The 21,584-nt window shown below is 33.1% G+C and overlaps 1 protein-coding gene across 1 annotated transcript in view; it reads right to left on the reverse strand.

Annotated features, from left to right (window-relative positions):
• Positions 1 to 3,423: 3,423 nt before the first annotated feature.
• chn1 (chimerin 1) overlaps positions 3,424 to 21,584 on the reverse strand; it is a 69,579-nt gene continuing 51,418 nt past the window's right edge. Inside the window, exons 7-13 of the mRNA XM_051119375.1 lie at positions 20,367 to 20,444; positions 16,715 to 16,799; positions 9,150 to 9,323; positions 7,476 to 7,553; positions 6,588 to 6,725; positions 5,807 to 5,912; positions 3,424 to 4,453 (exon numbers count right to left, since the gene is read on the reverse strand). Coding sequence (XP_050975332.1) covers positions 4,282 to 4,453; positions 5,807 to 5,912; positions 6,588 to 6,725; positions 7,476 to 7,553; positions 9,150 to 9,323; positions 16,715 to 16,799; positions 20,367 to 20,444 — 831 coding nt within the window. The 3' untranslated portion in view covers positions 3,424 to 4,281. The remainder of the gene's footprint in view (positions 4,454 to 5,806; positions 5,913 to 6,587; positions 6,726 to 7,475; positions 7,554 to 9,149; positions 9,324 to 16,714; positions 16,800 to 20,366; positions 20,445 to 21,584) is intronic.

Below are 21,584 nucleotides of genomic sequence, written 5' to 3' on the forward strand. Positions count from 1 at the left end.
TTTTAACGTGGCACTAGCCCTAACCTTAACCTTAACCTAATGTTGTAGTTTTGCATTTGAGTATTATGTTAAAATTTAATTTATTCCTGATCAAAGCTGAATTTTCAGCATTATTACTCCATTCTTCAATGTCACACGATCCTTCAGAAATCATTCCCATATGCTGCTCATATGAAATATTTTTTATTATCAGTATTATCAATAATGAAAACAGTTGTGCAGCTTAATATTTTTGGGAAAATTGTGATAGAATTTTCGAATGCTACCTGCAGATTTGATATACTTATAATTTAAACCCTTAGTTTAACACCACAGCAATGAGTGATAATATTCAAAAACAATGAAAGGTCACAAAATCCAAAAACACGGGTAGCCATCAAAGCTCGTCAAGCTTCATGTATTTTTATGAGTGCAGCTCTGAAGGCCATTCGTGCTTAGCAGCGAAAAGAATGGGAGATAATTTAATGGGATTTCATGGAAAATGAATGCTCTGCAGCTGACAGAAGGGTCACGAATGAAGGAGAGCCGTCTGACCTGAAACACACGCTGTCATCTAAAGCCTTGAGCTCTGGAGAAGAAACCTCTGGGACACGGACACAACACACAACCTGCTCTGAGATAATGTGATATAAAGCCTGACAGCATTTTTGTTACTGCAGGGCGAAGCCATGAAAATTTCCTCTGAAGCGATTTGCATGTACATCTAGTAATTAAAACAGGGCTGTAAATGTGAAGAGGGTCCGCCGCAGGACCACTGATGTCTGTGTTCATCTCTAAACAAATCAGCATGATTGAGACAGACCTTCAGGGCTCAGGGCTCTCAACTCTACTGTCACTCCAGATATCATACACACAAACCCTGCTGCAGCAAGATAAAAAACAAACAAACATACAATTAGTTATATTTTTTCTTGAAATATGCTGCAATGCAATGAACAGGACACACAATAGGGCTCGAGAGTCTTTAAAAAAGGCATGTTTTATTTGTTTTCAACACAGGGTCAGTAAAAGGAGGTGGTTTGTTCAGGACATCAAACAAATATTATATCAGATGTTTTATTTTCAATTTCTTATAAAGGAGGACTGCAATTTTTTTTGGTTACCAACAGTGGCAAATCTGCGTCTGATTAATTTCTAAGAATAAACATTACATAAACTTAAAAACTGCAGGAATACAAAATAATAATCAAGTCAAAAACATAATTGCAAGTAACAGTGTTGCAGATTTATCCTAAATTAAGCGTCCAGCAGCAACCAACTTGTCTGTGACCAAATATACATTTATTTTACAAAACATTTATTTTCTATAAATTATTTTTGGAAACTATAATTCGGGTAACAGGGTTGAATGATTTATCCCAACAAATGCAGTCAAGTGTGTAAAAGTTGACAACGTGAACCAATTATCTTCCCACCATGGTGCAGAAAGGGTCTATGATGATGTCACTTCCTGGGTGTCACAATGGAGTGCAACAGTATCCGACCCCTTTTTCAGTGTCGTTGGATCCAGAAGTATTTTTCCTGTAAGAGCAAGTGAGACCGTTGGTAAATTTTATGGGTGCAGCTATTTTTAGCTGTACTTAGCAGCTTGTTTTGCTGCTTGATATTGCAAATAGTTGTCTTACCATATTATTTTAATGTATTATCTTAATTATGAACACACACTGGTTTGTAGTGCAAACAGTTTTACCATTTACTGCATGTTGTTATTCTTCACGTTATTTCCCTATAGCGGATAATAAACGGGAAGTCTCGTCCACTGGCTTTCATTTCCACATTGAAGTATTAGGTGGAATTTTTCTCATAGGAATTTAAAAAAACAAAACAGAAAAAAAAAAACTTTGTTGAATAGTTCTAAGCCATGAACCAAACCAACCAACTACGCAGTAAATCACAAAATTGCAAAACTGAACCAAAAAATATTATTAAATTGGCAAGAAAGACAAAGGTACAAGTCTGCGTACATAGCGGCTTTAACAAGGGAAAGAACTACAATCCCATGAAGCACTGTGAAAAATGACAGATACATATTAAATGCACATATAGAAACAACATAGTTGTTTACTGCAAAATAATGTGGCACTAAAGTGTTCACTTGATACAGTTTCCTTGTTTCATTCTCTGGTTGAAATATCTTTGCAGAATCATGGGTAATGCAGTTTTTTAACAGGAATTCTGTTAAACATGATTTTTTAGAAAAAGTTGAAATAATGTGGGCTTTAATAATGGCTTTAACAAACAGGTATAGCATTGATTAACACCCTCATAGCTCACAGAAGGTCTGTCTTTAAAGGTTAATAAGCTATTGTTAAATATCAAATCCCCTATCCACCTTATTTTTCAGTGCAGAAGCAAGTCTAAAATAATTAGAAGAATAACACATTTGCAAAATCAAGCAGCAAAACACAGTTTAAGCAGTTTTGTACAGCTAAAAATAGCTGGATGCAAATAAGACTGGAACCAAAACCCATAACGTTTATAAATGGCTGTGCCCACTCTTATGGCAAAAATAAGATGCTATCGCTACAAATCAAATTATAAAAAAATAAGCGCGAATCAATCTTTCAAATTCTGTCTTTCTTTGAACTTCCAGTTTTGTGGTAACTCTATAGCATCACTCTTGAAGAGTAATTAGCTGGTGAAGTGGATTTACTAAAGTTTTCATGTGCATTGTAGCATTTAAAGTGGATGTCATAACAGATGTCAGTATAGATGTTATTCGTGTCCAGCTATTTTTAGCTGTACAAAACAGCTGCTTAATATTGCTAATTTTTGTGTCTAACCATATTATTTTTATGTATTATCTTGATTATGAACAAACTGGTTTGTAGTGCAAACTGTTTTACCGTTTACTGCACGTTGTTATTCTTCTCGTTATTTATTTCCCTACAATGGCTAAAGAACTGGTCTCACCCATAGGCTTACTTCCAGGTTAAAGAATGCTACGTTCTAGACAAGTCGAAATTAGGATTTTTCCCCACCTCCTACTTGGAAATAATGTCTGGAACACTGCTTAAAGTTGGATATCTAACCTGTGAACTCAGGGCAGATCAATCTACCCCGACCTCTGCAGGGCACATCATTTGACGTCACTGCTTCCAAAAAGCATAGTGTGGAGTTACCTTATGTCAAGCTATTTTAGACATCAGCTTTTCTTCAGCTGTTTTCAAAACGAAAGATGGCATTTATTTCATTTAATTTTTTTCTGTTATTGCCGTTAATTGACAGAAATATGTTAACGTGACAACACGGATGTTCCCTCTTCCAACCTGGTCTGGAACGTTGTTAAATAGAGGAAATAAATGGGATTTTTACTTCCGGAACCCCACTATTGCAATACATTTCAAATATTAGTTAATTTAACTTAAAAATATATAATTTTAATGGATATTTTTTTGAATGAATGAATGAACTGACCCGGAACACTGTACTAAAAGTAAATTTTAATAAATTAACGTATTCATGCTTAAATCAAATACAAAACACAGAACCAAAAACATCAAGCAGTCATGTGATTGTAAAAGTGTTTTCTAAAGGCGAGTCTAAGATCAAGGATCCTGAAATGTACATGAACTGTAAATAATCTTCCTGTCTACAGCAGAAGTAATTCTTTCGGCATGTGAAGGCAGAACAGAGTCAGATCAACCTGACGGAAGGAATAAAAAACAACCAAAAAATAAAAACAAATCACAGATTTTGAAAAATCCCTGGCGACACTTTACCTGCCGAGCCATAAATAGGTCAAAGATAAACATTCATAGCATATACATACATGAATAACAAACCTCGCATATTGCAGCTGAATGAGCAGTGTGAATAATGACTGAAGATTGTCTAAAACAAGATCATATGAAGAGATTATTATGCCAGCACAATGTCACCATCATTATTTACGGCTCTTCAGACAAAGTGTCTCCAAAACTGACAATATCAAATTCACAATGTTTTACAAAAACAAAACAAAAACGCCCGTTTGGAACAGAAACACGATCTGCCGGACTCTGCCAGGCAGAGCGATGCCATCCCGTAATAATGCTGAAGTACGTCACACCCTTCAGCTTCAGCGACCCCCGACAAAAATGGGGAGGAAGACATGCAAGATACAGGAACAGAACCCATCAGACAGGGAAAAGTGTTAGTAAGTACTGGTCCAAAAAATTTACTATAATACAAGAGTCCTTCATATTCAAGTCCAGACTGAGTCAAAGAAGAAGAGCGCAGCTCAGAGCTGCGGTAAACAGTATCGGGGTTCATTCACGTCAGCGGTGAATGACAGTGGTGCTAGAAGAGGATGTCTTCATTCTTGATGAGTAACTCCACCACCTGCCTCTGGTAGCGGATGTCGTTCAGAGCCGTCATGGCGTCCAGATCGGGCGCCCGCATCAAAGTCGGGCCGAATACGATCCCGAGATTCTCAGCGTTCATCAGGTTATCCTTCTCATTCTGAGTTACCCTGAACAAACATACACACGTTAAGAAAAATAAACTTTAACTGTACTTTTGATGGCACAAAACTAAAAGTGCTAAGCTAAAAACCTATTCACTGGTTAACATCATGTTTGTGAAATGAAAGATTATATGTATTTTTTACCAGATGCATTTACATTGTGACTGTGCCTCAGATGAACCAAATGGTCCATACAGTTAGAATATCTCAGGACCTTCTTGTAGATTGCAGGATCTCCAACGGGAGGTCCTAACAGCATCTATTGTTGTAGCCCTTTTGTTATTTAGGTATAAAGTTCTGTCTCACAGACAGAACTCTGGGAGAAGCTAGGAGTCTTACAAGCATTAAGATTCTTGAAGACAGACACTGCTACCTTTAATAAATCCTTTTCCCCACCAAAAGTCTGGTTAACCTTACTTATTTGATGTATTAGAGAAGTCTAATACATTGGCAAGCCATCCAAACCACTGCTCAGTCAAATACGGCAAAATCTAAAAATTTGGCGAGCCAGCCAGGAGATACTGACAAGAGGAAAACTCACCAATTCCAACAAGACGTTTGTGAATATTTTACAAATTAAAACAGTAATATATCTAATGGGATATTTTATGTAATTTTACACTAAAATACTGTTAAATGTAAAAATGTAAAGTTTTGAGAGTAAAACAAAGTCATTACAGTGAAAAAACGTAAAAACTGACATTCCCACAATTTCCTGCGTTGCAGTACATTTGATGGATTTTTCTTTGAAATATTATTTCTTGTTTGTTTTTGTTATAAGTTATGTACATTATGGTTTTATGTTACATCTTATTTTAAATTAATGTTTTTTAATTGTTTAGTGTCGTGTTACCTTGATGCTGTTTTGTATTATGCATATGACACTGTGCAACTTCTATTTATTAATATTTACCTGAAAAAAGCTACTTGTTTGAATTCATCATTTCACTCCTCCTTTACCATCTGTTTATTATTATTATTATTATTATTACTACAGTGGTTAGCAGTGTATATACAGGTAAAAAACAAATTTTGTTACTTCAGATGGAATATTAACAGATTAATTATATATGCAGTTTTTACAATAAATTTGGTTCAGACTTGGTTCAAAATTTTTTTTTTTTATTAAAATATTTTAATTAACCATAAATTTCTGTTGGTTTTATACCATAAAATTTAACGTTATATATTTTTAAAAAATATATAATTTAATACATTTAATATCATTTATTTATATAAAAAAATATTAAAATAATATATATATTTTATATTTAATATATATTTTTACATTATTATTATTTATTTAATTTTTTTTTCATTTGATGTTATTACCAGGTCGGATATCCATAGGTTTCTCACCTCTTTAAATGTGCCATGAGATATCGCAGTGTTTCACAATGAGCTGGCGGCAGCTGCTTCAGAGCTTCATGTAGAGCTTCCAAACGCTCATCTGGGTCTGTCAGCTCTGACACAAACAAACAAATTAACAAACAAACACGTCAAAAACTCTCATCTGTCTCAACACATCTGTAGTATGATTGTCAAACTGATTTGTAGGCTTGGTTTCAAAACACAGCAGGCAGCAAGACTTTTGGATATCAAATTGAATATTATATGAGCTGCTTTATTTTATATTTATTACATTGGAGATTTACAGTGTTTATCCTGTTTCTAGAACTTGGGACAGTTTTAAAGTTTAAAACCCTGATGTATGTGATTATTTTCAAAGTATACACATTAAATAAACATGAAAATTGTATGCACAATGATAACACTTCTAGCATTTCTGGCATCGGCTCATACAAAAACGGATACTACTATGATGTTGCCTTAGTTGTTTATTAAAACAAGCCATGTTTTAAAGCATCACAGTTTTGCAATGTCAGTATGAATATGATACAAATAGTTACGGTCTAAATAACTCACTAGCCTTTGTACAGGCAGAAATGACATCTCACAGATACAAATCTAGAGGATTCATGCTGCTCTGTGTGCACAGCTTTGCAAATATCTCTTATTGTTGATGAATTCAGCTGTTTTATTAGATAATAGCATGCAAAATATGAAAATATAAAAGAAAGAGTTGGAACTGAGTGTCAGGTACATTGACTAATAGAGAAACGTGGAGTGTGTGACTCACTGGCAGCCTCGATGAAGCGTGGATATGCATCATACGTGATGACGGGGATCGGCAGGTCCCTGAAGTAGAGTTTAAGAGCACCTGTGATGACGTTGATGTCTTCGTAGACATTCACGGAGATGTCTGCTTTCTCTCCATCTGAACACATTCACACACAAACACTGAGATCAAAGTCACGTTTTACCCTCAGCTCCAGGGAGAGTCAGTCCACTGCTACTGGAAGCAATGCAATGGAAAGTGCACTTATCCGCACAGACAGCGCTCTTGTTTGGCTCCAGGGACTGAGCATGGAGAAATTTAGCTTTATCTTAAGCTTTATCTTATTCTGAGCTTGTGGGAATACTTGTGCATTGTGATGCTGCCATGGTGCCAGGATTTTAGTGTTATTATCCCATAGGTTCCAGTGTTATATCATTGTTATTCATATAGTACCGGTCAAACGTTTGAAGTCTTTAAAATTTCTTTGCAAGATATCTTTTATGATGCATTTATTTGCATTTATCAGTAGAAACCTGTAGATATCTTTTTTTTTTTTCTCTCTAGTTTGTTGGTATCCTCTCTCGCTTTCTCTTATACTGTTCTCATGTCATCTGAGAGTCATTATGAAAGAGCAATGCATCTGAATGCCAACAGATGGGCGAAAATCCTCCTACAAATGTGCCACTTTAACATTTAAGCAGCTCAGACTATTTCACATTACATAAACCCACAGCTCTATATGCAAGACAAAGAGTGACCTAAAAAAGCAGCGGTGAGCATGTGTATGCGAATCATCGAGATTACACACACAGATGCGAGTGTAGGCGTGTGTATGTGTGTGCTTGTGTATAGGAATGTGGGGGTTGTGATGGATCACTACAGTACACAATCAGACAAAACGCCACTCACCTCTGTCAAACGATAGCTTCACATCTTCAATTAAGTCACTGAATCCAGAGATTCGATAGAGACCCTCTGACTTCAAACCTGAGAGACAAGACGGTTCAAGAATGTTATATAGCACACACAATGCAATAAATGTAATAAAGGCTAAAAGTAATAATGTGTAGCATTGTCAAGAGCTCTGAACATTTTGCCTGTTAACCTAAAAGATTCTAAGGTATTAGAAAAGCACAAGATATCCTTGATCATGTTGTGAAAACAAAACAAACCTCCAAAAGAAAAAAAACAAAAAAACACAAAAAACAAAACAAAATAAAAAATAAATAATAAATAAACAAAAAGACAAAGGCTAAAAGGCTAAAAGACAAAACACTGGTCACAATATTGTCTCAGTACAGCAAGCAGTTTTGTTTTTATTATTTTTTTTTACTGAAAAGCACCATTGATCTTGTTGTGAAAAACAAAAAAAAAACCCAAAACAAACAAAAACAGACAAAAAAGACAAAAGAAACAAACAAATAAATAAATAAAAATAAAAAATAGCTGAAAAAGCAAACAAAACCAAAACAAACCTCAAATATTAATAAAATAAATAATAAATAAATAAAATAAAATAAACTAAACTATGAAACGATTAAAACAACAACAACAAAATAAAAAATGAAGAATAAATAAAAATGGGCTGAAAAACAAAAAAAGCCACTGGTCATTACATTATCTATCAGTATTAGCAAGTTTTTTACTGAAAAGCACCAATGATCTTGTTGTGAAAAACAAAACAAACAAACACACACAAAAATAAATAAATAAATGGCTGAAAAAACCCAAAACAAACCTCCAAAAAATACTGAAAACATAAATTAATTAAACTAAAACATGAAACAAACAAAAATACACAAAAAACACAAAATAATTATACTAATAATAATAACAATAATAATAATAATAATAATAAACAAATAAATAAAATATAAAAGGCTAAAATAAAACTAAACAAAAAACCCAAAACAAACCTCCAATAAATAAATAAATAAAACAATAATCAAAAATACACACACAACAAAAACAAAACAAATAAATAAGAGTATTAGCAAGTAGTTTTTATTAAATTTATTATTATTATTATTTTTATTAAAGTTTTTTATTAAAAATCAAAATTGATCTTGTGAAAAACAAACAAAAACACACACAAAAACAATATAAACAAACAAACAAACAAATAAATAAAGGGCTGAAAAACAAAAAACAAATCAAATCAAAACAAGCCATTGATCATAACATTGGCTTTCAGTATTAGTAAGTAGTTTTTTGTTTATAAGAATAACACTATATATCATTGACCCTGCTGTGATGAACACAAACAAAACACACACACAACAAAACACAAAACAAAACCTAAACAAAAAAAACTTGACACAAAACATAATAAAAAAATTCACTGGTCATAACATATGCTATCGGTATTAGCAAGCAGCTTTTATTAGAGAAGCCCAATATATCACCATGACCATTATATATGACCATAAAAATAAATAAATAAAAATAAACAAAAGTAAAGAAACCAAAACCAACCAAACAAAACCATTTACACAACATAAAACATTTATAATATAAAAACAGCCACTTGCCATAACACAGTTATATCTGTTTAGTGTAAATCAAAATCAGTGATTTACTCACCTCGTGATTCGATCTCTCGTATGCACATGTCCACCACCATGGGTCGTTTAGCGTTATGAGCCTTGACGAGTGTGGTCAGATCACAGCTGTAAACCTTCTTCACGTGCTTCAGGTCCGGTTTGCAGTCGTTGGGCACCATCTTTGAGCACTGCTTATGGACATTCAACCCACAATCTGAGAAACACACACACAAAACACTCAGCTTTAAATCAAATACACTTCAGCTGACCAAACAACTCCATTCTAGGCTTCATTTCATCATTCCTGTCAAAACAATGGTCAAATCAATCAGTAATCAGTCACTGTGTTCAGTCATACGCTGAAATCACTGAATAAGTATGTTGTGTGTACAGCGCAGCAGTCTCAACACAGATATTATCGATCCTGAGGTTGATGTGCTTTAGTTGAATTAGAGTCCCCAGCATGCTGAGCTTTCATTCTGCTTCATCAGTGACCTCTCTTGACCTCTGATCAGTGATGACAACGCTTCTGATTGGCTGATGGAGATTTCAATAGTGTCACCTTGGCGATGACAGAACATGCCAGGAATACAAATGGTGCCTTATAAAATATGCATGAGCAATTTCGGGCACCTAACAGCCTCATAACCCTCAAAAATAAATCTCTGAGAAGCTGTGAAGAAATAAACAATAGCTAATTAAAAGGAATGGTTACTGTAAGCCAATTTTGTCATCTTTTAGCATTTACCTTTTTGGTAAATGGAACATAAAAGAAAATATTAAGAAGAATTTGGGTGACCAAACAGTTTTGGTGACCAGTGACTTACACTGAAGTCAATGCGAAATTAAACTGTTTAGTTACCAACATTCTTCAAAATAACATGTTTTGCAGAAGAAAGTAAGTTAAACAGGTTTGAAATGACTTGAAAGTGAGAAAATTATTACAAAATTTAGATTTTTGGTTAAACTATACCTTTAGGTACAAAACAAGTAACCAAATACACATTTTCTCAAAATAAAATAAAATAAAATAAAATAAAATAAAATAAAATAAAATAAAATAAAATAAAATAAAATAAAATAAAATAAAATAAAATAAAATAATGTTTTATGAAACATAGTAACATGGTTGTTTTCCTGTAAAAATAAGTAAATGCAAACTAAAAGGTTGAATCCATCGAACAGACAGAATATTTTAAATTGTTATAATTTACATAAAATGTGACAATTTATGCAAGAATAATTGCACGAACATTTTACGTAAGAATGAGACATTTACATAAGAGCTGTATAAGAATAAATTTTTATGAAAATGAGTTTTGCTCCCATTTAATGAATGAGCCTGGAAAAAACGGCAGTATTTTGATAGGTGTTTTACATTTTACCAGGAAATCAATAATAGCTTTAATGGCAGACAATAAAAAACCCAACAAAATATAAACTAAATAAAATAATAAAATAAAAATAAACTAAATAAAATACAAAATATAAACAAAACAAAACAAAAAATAAAATCAAAACAAAAACAAACACAAAATGAAACAAAAACAAATACAAAATAAAAACAAAAAATAAAATACAAAATAAATGTAAAAAATAAACAAAATAAAACTAAATAAAAATCAATGCAAAATAAAACAAAAACAAAAACAAAATAAAATAAAATAAAATAACCTTTAAATAAAAACTGTTAAATGAGTTCTTTTAAACATAAAAAAAAATAATCAACACCCAGTGGCACCCATGCAACCAGGCCAGACACACACAAGAGCTCATACGGCATATGCAAATTTAGGCAAATCAGCTGATTAATATATAATGTGGCCTACTAAATGGGCCAGCTGCTTCAAAGCAGGTACCAGAGACAGAAAACAGGAAAAAAGAGGAAGACCAAGAACACAGAAAAACAGACTGGAAGCAGATGAATAAAAGGCTGCGAGCTCAGGGCAGATGTGTGGGACACTCAGTGAGCCACACTGAAAACAATGTGACCTGGAGGAACGAGAGAGAGAGAGAGGGAGAGAGAGAGAGACAGAGAGAGAGAAAGAGAGAGAGAGACTGAGAGAGAGAGAGAGAGAGAGAGAGAGAAAGAGAGAGAGAGAGAGAGAGAGAGAGAGAGAGAGAGAGAGAGAGAGAGAGAGAGATATGGAGCTTTACTGCTCTTCAGATCTGTACTCAAGCATAATGGTGGAGTGGGCAGTGATTGTCAGTCCTGCGGGCTTCACCAGACCTCATTTCCTGCAATAAATGGGCCAAACGCACTGCTCTGCTCTACTCTATGACTGCTTGCAAGATTTAAACCCACAAGACTGTCATTCTGAATCACTTCATCAGCCTTTGATGGTCTACTAAAGATCAATTACAATTAAGGATAATGAAAAGCAACAATCTTAAAACAGGTGCCACACTCTTAGAAATACAATAATCATACTCCATAAGTGTCTGATAAGTTTGATGAAATGACTCCAAAAATGGCAAGTTACACCTTCCTTCATGACTCTTACTTGCTGTACTCATCTAAATATATATAAAAAATAAATAAATAAGAGCTTAAGATGAGGTTCAAAAACCTCCTACATCTTTGACCGCAAATTTTAATCTGTAGCTGGCGGCTTATTTTCTTTTTCTTTACCTCAAAACAATAAGAAGCCATAGATTTCTTTCCCCCCTTTTGACTCCTGAAATTATAAATTATGTCTAATCTAATGCAAATACTGAATTATTCGCTGACACTTATTGTAAAGATTCGTCGGCGTGTGATTAAAAAACGGCCCCTTGAGCGCCTCTGTCGTTCTGAGACTTCAGCCATGCAGAACTGTAATTATTTTTGAAAAAGAAGAGCGAGGTTTATGATAAGCGGAGGAGACAGGCGCTAATAGAGGGCACATCTCTAATGCATTCAATCTGTTAGCTCAGGTCTGTCGAGTCCTTGTTCAGCAAAGTGGCGTAGAGGTGACCCCTGGCCCACATGTGGAATGGATGCATATCGGGACATGCATATATACAAACACATTTTAGTTTGAGAATGAGTGCATGCATGTGTAGTTTAAGCCTTTAGAACAGCTAAAATAGCCATTCAGTTTTCTTCAGAAGCGATATTAGAAGAAAAATGGGGTTTTATTTGAAGCCAGTATATAAAATGCATTATAAAGATATTAAATGACAGTTTTATTTAGGTATTGCTGATATACTATTAGAGTTTTAATTAATATTTAGAACTACACTACCTGTCAAAAGTTTTTGGACAGTAAGATTTTTTTATGTTTGTTAAAGAAGTCTCTTCTGCTCACCAGGCCTGCATTTATTTGATCCAAAGTACAGCAAAAACAGTAAAGTTTTAAACATTTTACTATTTAAAATAACTGTTTTTTAAATATTTCAGATAATTGCTGTTCTTCTGAACTTTCTATTCATCAAAGAAACCTGAAAAAAATTCTACTCAGCTGTTTTCAACATAATTATAATAATAATACTTTTTTGAGCAGCCAATCAGAATATTAGAATGATTTCTGAAGGATCATGTGACTGGAATAATGATACTAAAAATTCAGCTTTGATCACAGGAATTAATTCGATTTTAAAATATATTTAAAGAGAAAACCATTTTTTTTTTTTAAAAGTAAAAATATTTCAGAATTTTACTGTTTTTGCTGTACTTTGGATCAAATAAATGTAGGCTTAGTGAGCAGAAAAGCTTATTTAAAAAAAAAAAAAAAAAAAACATTAAAAATATTACTTTAAAAACATTTGACTGGTAGATTATATTTTATTTTTATATTTTCTGATTTAATTTTTGTTGACGTTTTAATAATTTTTATTACCTATATAGTCTAGTCTGTTTATATAGTTTTTGTTTATTTAGTTTTTGTTTTTTTATTACTTATAATTTAAACTAAATGAAAATGAGAAATGTTGCCTTGGCAGCCAGCTGAAATAAAATTGTATTTTATATTTAAAATAAAGATATTATTATTATTTTATTTATTTTATTATATAAGTTAATGTTTATTTTATTTATTTTATAAATGCTTTATTTAATTTAGAAATGTTATAAGTATTTATTTTATGAATAAAAATATTGTTAATAACCCTGTTAAATGCATTCACATTTCCTGAGAAGACATAATAATCGGCTGTAAATGACTGCATTCCATTGAATTATTGAAAATTAAAGCACACCCATTCCTTTTTAATAATTTAATGGTCCAGACTCAATTATTCTGCTTAAACCACATTTACAACATTCTGGTTTTATCATGCATAGGCCAGTAACAATGTAACCAGAGTTACACCGTTACTTGCTAATGCATGATTTACGTAAAAAATAAATAAATTTATATATATATATATATATATATATATATATAATTCACTACAAAGGCTAAAACACTATGAATATGTTTTAATTAATTAGGAGTATCTATAATGCATTACAAATACAGGCTTCAGTTAAAGTGTAACCCAAATGCATTAAAAAAGCAATTATCTTGGGCTAAATTCAGACGTCTTCTTCCATTGTGAGAATATTTTGAGCTGTTCCTGTATCCTGAAATTCCCTTTCACACTCGCTGTGTGACCCAGTGCTGCGACGAGCCCTGAATTTTAATTTTAATGTGTGTGTGTGTGTGTGTGTGTGTGTGAAGTGGAGCTGGTTGCGAGCTCTCAGCCCCTCTTCTCATTATAAAGACATGCCAGCTTTGTTTTCAGTCTCTGCCATGATGGACTGGGCCGAGGGGGAGGGGGGAGCACTTTATCCTCTCATGAGGCAATGTGGCACAACATGCCCGGGCACTGGGGCTGGCACACTGGCACACAACCAAAATAATACCTCGGAGTCTCGCTCTCACAGACAAAACGCAAAAGAAAGAAGAAAGCATGTCAGATCACAACGCTGAATGCAAATCTCTACATCAAATGAGATTTCACTGCCCTAGATTCTGGTGGCATCACAGAATGAGAGAGAAAGAGAGAGAGAGAGAGAGAGAGAGAGAGAGATGGGAAATGGGAAGAGGTGAGAAAAGGAGGTGGATACAAGTAGCGTAAAAAGGCTCTCAGAATAAGGGATTTTGAACACAAGCTGCTTTCAAAACAGTTTCATGCATTATTCATGAAGCCAGTTCATGAAAACATATGTGTCGCTCACATTATTCTATAAATAAATCATTAAAACACAAACAACCAACCACAAGATCGTTCCTCAAGAAAAATGAAATAAACAGATTAGAACTAACATGTATTTTAAAAATCCTGTCTTGCACAGAAAAAATAAATACATGATGGACATTTTATATCAAATATATACAAAGATATATACAAAGATGAATTATAAGATGAATAAAGCACTTAAATCACTTTTTATGAAAAAATGTATGCATAAATAAAATAAAATGGTTTAATCTGACTTGAAATGGTTGAAAGGGGAGGATGTTCTTTTAAAATAACATATCGCTCAATAAGGAATAAAATATAAATCTTCATCTGTCTGTTATCATTATAATATTTTTTCATTTCCGCACTCAATCCATTTCTCACAGATGTAGGCCAGTCTATGTTGCCTCTACAGGCTAATGAGCATTCACATACACATCAGCCAGAGCTAACACACTGACCTACATGAGCTCTGATCATGTGTGTGAATAAACACCACGAGACATATGCAGGAATCCTCAATTCACCCCTAAAAAAAAAAAAAATCTGTCCTAATGTCATCAGGAGAAGCTAGTGAACACTTTAGAGGGGGTTCAGGGGGTGGAAGTTAATAGCTTTAATGGCACACAAATTACATTACATTTATAAACACAAGGGTGTATCATTATATACCATTATAATCATGAAGAACCCCCCACTTTTACATTTTTTTCATGCCAGCATCTTAATTGATTTTAGAAACTGTTTTCTTAATTGCTCCCTTTTTGAATTGTTTTCTACCATCTGTAAAGGTTCTTTATTGGAATCTGTGGTTCCATGAAGTACCTTTAACATTTTACGGAATCTTTTTATTCCACAAAAGGTTCTTTATATGAGAAAACGTTCTCTGGATCATTTAAACCAACTCCGCAGAATGCAAAATGTTTTTTTTTTTTATTGCATTGCTGTGAAAAATGCTTGGAATCTTTGTTAAAATGTGTACTACAAACCTATCAAAATATAAAATAATATAAATGTAATAATAATAATAATAAACCATGAAAAACCGTTCACAATAATGGAAACTTTCCATTCCACAAAAGCATCCTTATAGTAGAAAAGGGTCTTTAGATTGTTACAATGTTTTTCACACTAAGAAAATGATGGTTCTTTTAAGAAGTGTTCTTTAAGGGTTCTTTAAGGCCAAAAAAAAGGTTCTCCTATTGCATCACTGTGAAAACCACCTTCAGGATCCTATTGGGTCTCTATATGAATGTATATAATGTATATAAATATAAAATAAAAAAATATATAAATGTTAAAGTTATAGTTACAACTACGTAATAACCAGTGATGGGATTAACGGCGTTATGAATAAATGGCATTACTAACGCCGTTATTTTCTCAATAGCGAGTAATCAAATTAATTACTGTTTCCCCCATTACAAAGCTGTTACCGTTACTGACAATAAAATGTAGCGTTACTATAATTTATTATAGTTTTTTTAGAATTTTATTTTTCAGTTCATCTGAATGGATGTGCAGCGCACCTGACAAACCGTAAACTGAAGTGTGAAGGCACACGATTAGCTGTTGCTTTGTCTCACACACACGCAAAGAAAGATACAAAGCGAGAGAGTCTTATACGCCATGCAGAATTGACGTGCTACATGTAAACGATATTCTTTGCTGTATTTTCCTCTCAAAATAAGAGAGTTCCTTCGGAATTCTTTAGCTTTTAAAAACTGCCAGGTTCTCGTTGTAAGCGATCTCATTGGCTGGAGCTCACCTATTATCGCCCCTGTTTTGATTTCAGCGAATCAGTTTGAGCGAGCGCAGACAACGTGATTAATATTCATGAACCCAGCAGCTCATTAATCCCTAGTGCGTTTTTCATTGTTATTAGTAGTAGAATTCGTAATCTTTTCAGTATTATTTTTAGTTTTCCCTTTTTTTTTTTACAGAAACACTAAATGACAAACAATATCTTAAGTACCACCACCAGTCCTAAGTTCAGTCAATATGACAAATACGCATTCATGCATGGTTTTTCTAATTACTAAATATTATATTATAATGCTTGACTGACTGATGCTAAGTGTACTTTCAGATATTTAAAAAACTGCCATTAAGCTTTACATATCTGGTGAGTAAACTAAAATTTCATTAATTTCATTTAATTTAAATTTCATTCATTTAACATATTTAATATTGGGGGCATCCAAGTTATTTGACATATTTGGAACATTTTTACACAATAGTTACTTTCCCTGGTAATTATTTACTTTTATAATGATGTAACTCAGTTACTATCTGTGAGAAGTAATTAGTAACTATAACTAATTACTTTTTTAAAGTAACATGCCCAACACTGGTAACATCTACATAATAACTATGTAATAACTACGTAATGAGTATGGTATTTGGAGGAAACCATGTTTCCTATGGTTATTTTGCATTGGGTGTGTGTTGATTTACCTGCACATTTGACTCCCTGAGCGATGAGTCCCCACATGAAGTTGGCACAGTACTCGCACCAGTGTGGCCCTCTGAAAGTGTGCACCTGCAGGACAACACGCAAACACAATAAACATACAAATCAACTTCTGCTCCTCTGAGGCGTTTAAACCTGCTAATAAAGATGAATGTGTGATTAGAGACACGAGCAGTGTCAAATCTGACTGCTGCTTAATCCAATCACAATTAATCAGCAGCCAGAGAGGGAGAGCGAGAGAGGCAGAGAAAGGTCATTAATCAGGAGGAAAGCCCTGCTCTCTCACTCTCTCCTCTCCACCAGGTAACAGCTCATCCAATCAGATGTGTATAAACGCTCCTGCGGGACGGGCCCGTTGGCTCTCTAATCTCCTGTAGGACACACCAGCAGCCCATCAGGTCTACTAGCATGAACTGGAAGGCTTTACTACCCTAACAGCAGAACCATCTTACAGTAGATGATGAAATCACTGTATTTTACACTGACATCAACATGAGAACTGCCCTATTTACATATAAAAGAGGTCTGAGGAATTTAAATGATTGAATATTTACAGAGCTGTGGGGATTTTAGCAGTTAATGGAAAAGAGGACAAAGAAAAGCATGGTGCTTACTGGATTATCAAAAGAAAGCATTGCTTATTTATGAAATATATATTTATGAAATCATTTACATTACAATGGCTCTCACGAACACTTTATTCTACTTGGAGTACTCAAAACGTTTTTTTAAACTCAAATCAATATTTAATTTACATGTGTTTATTCTGTAAATATTTTTTTATATATTTTTCTTTAACACATAAATAAATGGAAATTTAATTTTTTTTTTTTTCAATCAAAATCATTGTAATTTTTTGGTAGAAAATTGAAGTATTTTTTAGTATTTTTTTCCCCACTTATTAGACAAAACAATAATACAAAGAGTTAAACCAGAAAAAAAAAAAAAATTAAAAAAAATAAAAAAAATAAAGTACAATAATCAAGCATTGTAATTTTAAAATATTATTATTATTATTATTATTATTAACAAAAATACAAATAATATAATTAAATATTTTATATAATTTATAAATTAGTTCTAAAACAATTTATATATTATAATTTATATTTTATACACACACACACACACACACATATATATATATATATATATATATATATATGTATATGTGCATCTTTTTAATTATTAATAAAAATTGTAATAAATTAATACATTTTAATAAAAAAAACATTCATTTCAATTACTTATTATTGATGTAAGATATAACATTTTACACACAATATATACACTCCCTGATAGTCTTTTAATTAATAATAAAACATTTTTGTAATAATAAAAACATTTTAACAAAATAAAATAAAAATCCCATTCATGTTAATTATTATTATTATTATTATTACTATTATTATTATTTATTTATTTAAGACATAATAACTCTATATACACGATACCTATATATTTTTAATTAATAAATTGTTTTTTATAATAAAAACATGTTAATTGGTTATTATTATTTTTTTTATTAATGTAAAATATAATAAAAGTATGCATTATTATTATTTTTTTTTTAAATAAATTGTATTCATTTGTTATTATTATTTATTAATAAAAATAATAAATAATATAATTTAAAAAATATATATATAAAAGGTATTGACAGACCACAAATAATAATATTACCAATATTATTTATATTATCCCAAGAAATATTACCAAGATTATTTTTCTTTTTCCATAAGCAGTTGTTTTTCCCCCACTACATGACTGGCTGACTGTATTTTATCCCAATATACCATATCTAGTATATGAATGCACAGTGTAAACACTGCTGGTTCTATGTTTCTATCAATAATAACATGATTTTTAGACATTTTCACTGTACTGCTGACAAAAGCAGCCACTATCCAGTATCTGAGCATCAATTACCATGCAACAACAAGGGAAAAAGCGCAAGCTTGAGAGAAAGCAAGCAGCAGAAAGCGCTCTTTGTGGAGTCAGCAGTCTGTGAGGTTTTGCGCACCTCTGTCTCTGGACTCTACAGACAAACTGAAGCTGAGAGGGGGGCAGGGGGGCAGGGGGGCAGGGGGTCTGGGACGGCAGTACCTGCTGATGACAGAAGCCAAATGAGGAAACGCCGTTATGTTTACCAATCCTCTATCAGCTCCTAATCTCTCCATCTGTCGCCCCAAACAACCTCCCTCGTGCTCCCTTCCTCTCTCATACAAACACAAGATGTTTTTATTCTATGTTTTTCAGAACCTCTGGCTAAACTGCCTCGAAATAACCCTGTCTTAAACAGACTCGTGTCTTACAGCATCTTAACTCTCCTAACGTCTCCTGAAACCTGCACCCGCTGCCACAGCAACAACACAGCCCTTGGGATGTATTTAAATCACATTTGGGGAGAATTTGCATAACATCCTATGACATAGTCACACTGAGAGTGAGTCACAACAACACAACAAAGTCAACATTTTAATGAATCATAGTAAAATTGAGACGGAAGTGACACCACTATGCAAAAATAAAAAAAAAAGTTGACAAAACAAAAAGAGTATTAGCAAAATTATTTATTGGTAATACACCAAAAAATATTCAGTAATCAAGTACCAAAAATAGACTTAAAATTATTATTTTTGGCTAATCTGACAAAACTGTCCAGTATTTTTTATAATAAATAAATGAATAAATATTTAAAATAAAAAAAAAATAAAATAAAATAAAATAAAATAAAATAAAATAAAATAAAATAAAATAAAATAAAATAAAATAAAATAAAATAAAATAATAATTGATAAATCTCAAAGCATGGTATTACCAAAATTATTTATTGGTAAAATACCAAAAATATACTAAAATTTCCAGCTTTTGTTCTTGTTTATTTTTATACATGAAACAAGAAAAAAAGTAATAAAGTACCAAAAATAGACTTATTATCTTTGGCTAATTGGACAAAACCCATTTCCCGAAGACTATTAATATCACAAAAACATAAAACTGACAAAACATTTCAATGAATCATGGTAAAATTGAGATGGAAGTGAGACCATTATGCAAAAAACAACTTATAAACCTCAAATCATAGTTTGGTACATTACCAAAATTATTTATTGGTAATGTACCACAAAATATACTAAAATTTATTTTTCTAATCTCATTAACAAACAATTTTTGCTCTTGTTTAAGAAATTCAGGAAGATTTATACATGAAACAAGGAAAAAAAAAAAAAAAAAAAAAAAGTAATCAAGTACCAAAAATAGACTTTAAATTATTCTTTTTGGCTAATTGGACAAAACCCATTTCCCGAAGACTATTAATATCACAAAAACATAAAACTGACAAAACATTTTAATTAATCATGGTAAAATTGAGACCCCAACAAATAATAGTATTACCAAAATTATTTATAAATTATTTATAGTTCTTGTTTTAAGAACAAATAAAACTCATTGCAATGAGCTTTATGCATGAAACAAGAATAAAAAAAAAATCCAATTTAGTAACAAAAACTTTTTGGGAAAAACATTGGCAAAAACTCGACATATTCCCTATTTCAAGACTTCATGCAAACATAACGAGTTCTAGTCAAATAATCCTATTAAAGCAGGCCGTGAGCCTTCGTGGGTCCTTACCTTGAAGTTGTGGACTTTCTCGTACTTGGGCGCCCGTTCGCTCTCCTTCAGCGTGGCTCGACGGACCAGCGACGTGAGCTGCGAATAAGCAAAGAGTTTGAGAGGTTGCCAGAGAGTGGCCGGAGGTTTCTGAGGACTCATCTTCATCCCCAAAGCAGCGGCCACCATCCCCTGCTCCTTGCCCTCTGCCTTGGCCTTGTGCACCAGAGACTTCTCCTCCTTACGGAGAACGTAGGACTCACGGGACGGCATCTCGCACGCTTTTTTCCACAAAGACACCGACTAAAGAAACTTAGACTCCGAGATCTAACAGACTCCTCTACATCTTTTGCCAGAGATCTGAAGATGCCAAAACAAACCACCAGTGTGAACGTCCACTTAGTCCAAATAGAGTTTCCTCAGTGAGTGTATGAAGCCCTGAGTGTGTGAGAGACAGTGTGCGCCTGCTTCTCCCTGGGCATCTATATGCAGATGAGATGAGTTGTTGAGTTAATCCCGTCCTGCCTGCGAGCAGCAGATATCCTCTCTGGAACGCTGCCTCAAAGAGAGAGCGAGGGGGGCAGGCGGGGAGGACCCAACCAGAGTCACACTGAATTACACAGCTCAAACCAGCCAATCCCAGCAGAGACTATCAGAGAGCTCACCCCGCCCCTACAGCAACCAATCCCCCAATCCACCGCATGAGTGGGCAGAGAGAGAGAGAGAAAGAGAGAGAGAAAGAGAGAGAGAGAGAGAGAGAGAGAGAGAGAGAGAGAGAGAGAGAGAGAGAGAGAGAGAGAGAGAGAAAGAACGAGCGTAGGGGGAGATAAGGAGTGGGACGGTAATGAGAGGTGAATGAGTCATGGATCAGCTCTGAGCTCATATTTCTCTAATAAAAGCACAAAGCCACCACACAAAACCACCAGAAAACACATCCTACACTGGGTTTGGGGACTGCACAATCTGGGATAAAAAAAGATGAAAGAAAAAAAAAATTCCATGATTGCTGCGATTATGCAATGGCTATAAATATATCAAATAAAATAAAATACAATAAAAATGCCAATAATCACTGTAAAATTGAGTTTTTTAAAGAATGTTTAAGAAAAATGTTACAATGATTTATTATAAATAATTAAAAAATAAAATAAGAAATATTACTACTGTAATATTTCACTGTAAAATGAAAAAAAAATTATATATATATATTAAAATATAATTTACAACTGTAAAAATTAC

The sequence above is a fragment of the Labeo rohita genome, chromosome 9 (assembly GCF_022985175.1).
Source record: "Labeo rohita strain BAU-BD-2019 chromosome 9, IGBB_LRoh.1.0, whole genome shotgun sequence".
NCBI classification, from domain to species: Eukaryota; Metazoa; Chordata; class Actinopteri; order Cypriniformes; family Cyprinidae; genus Labeo; species Labeo rohita.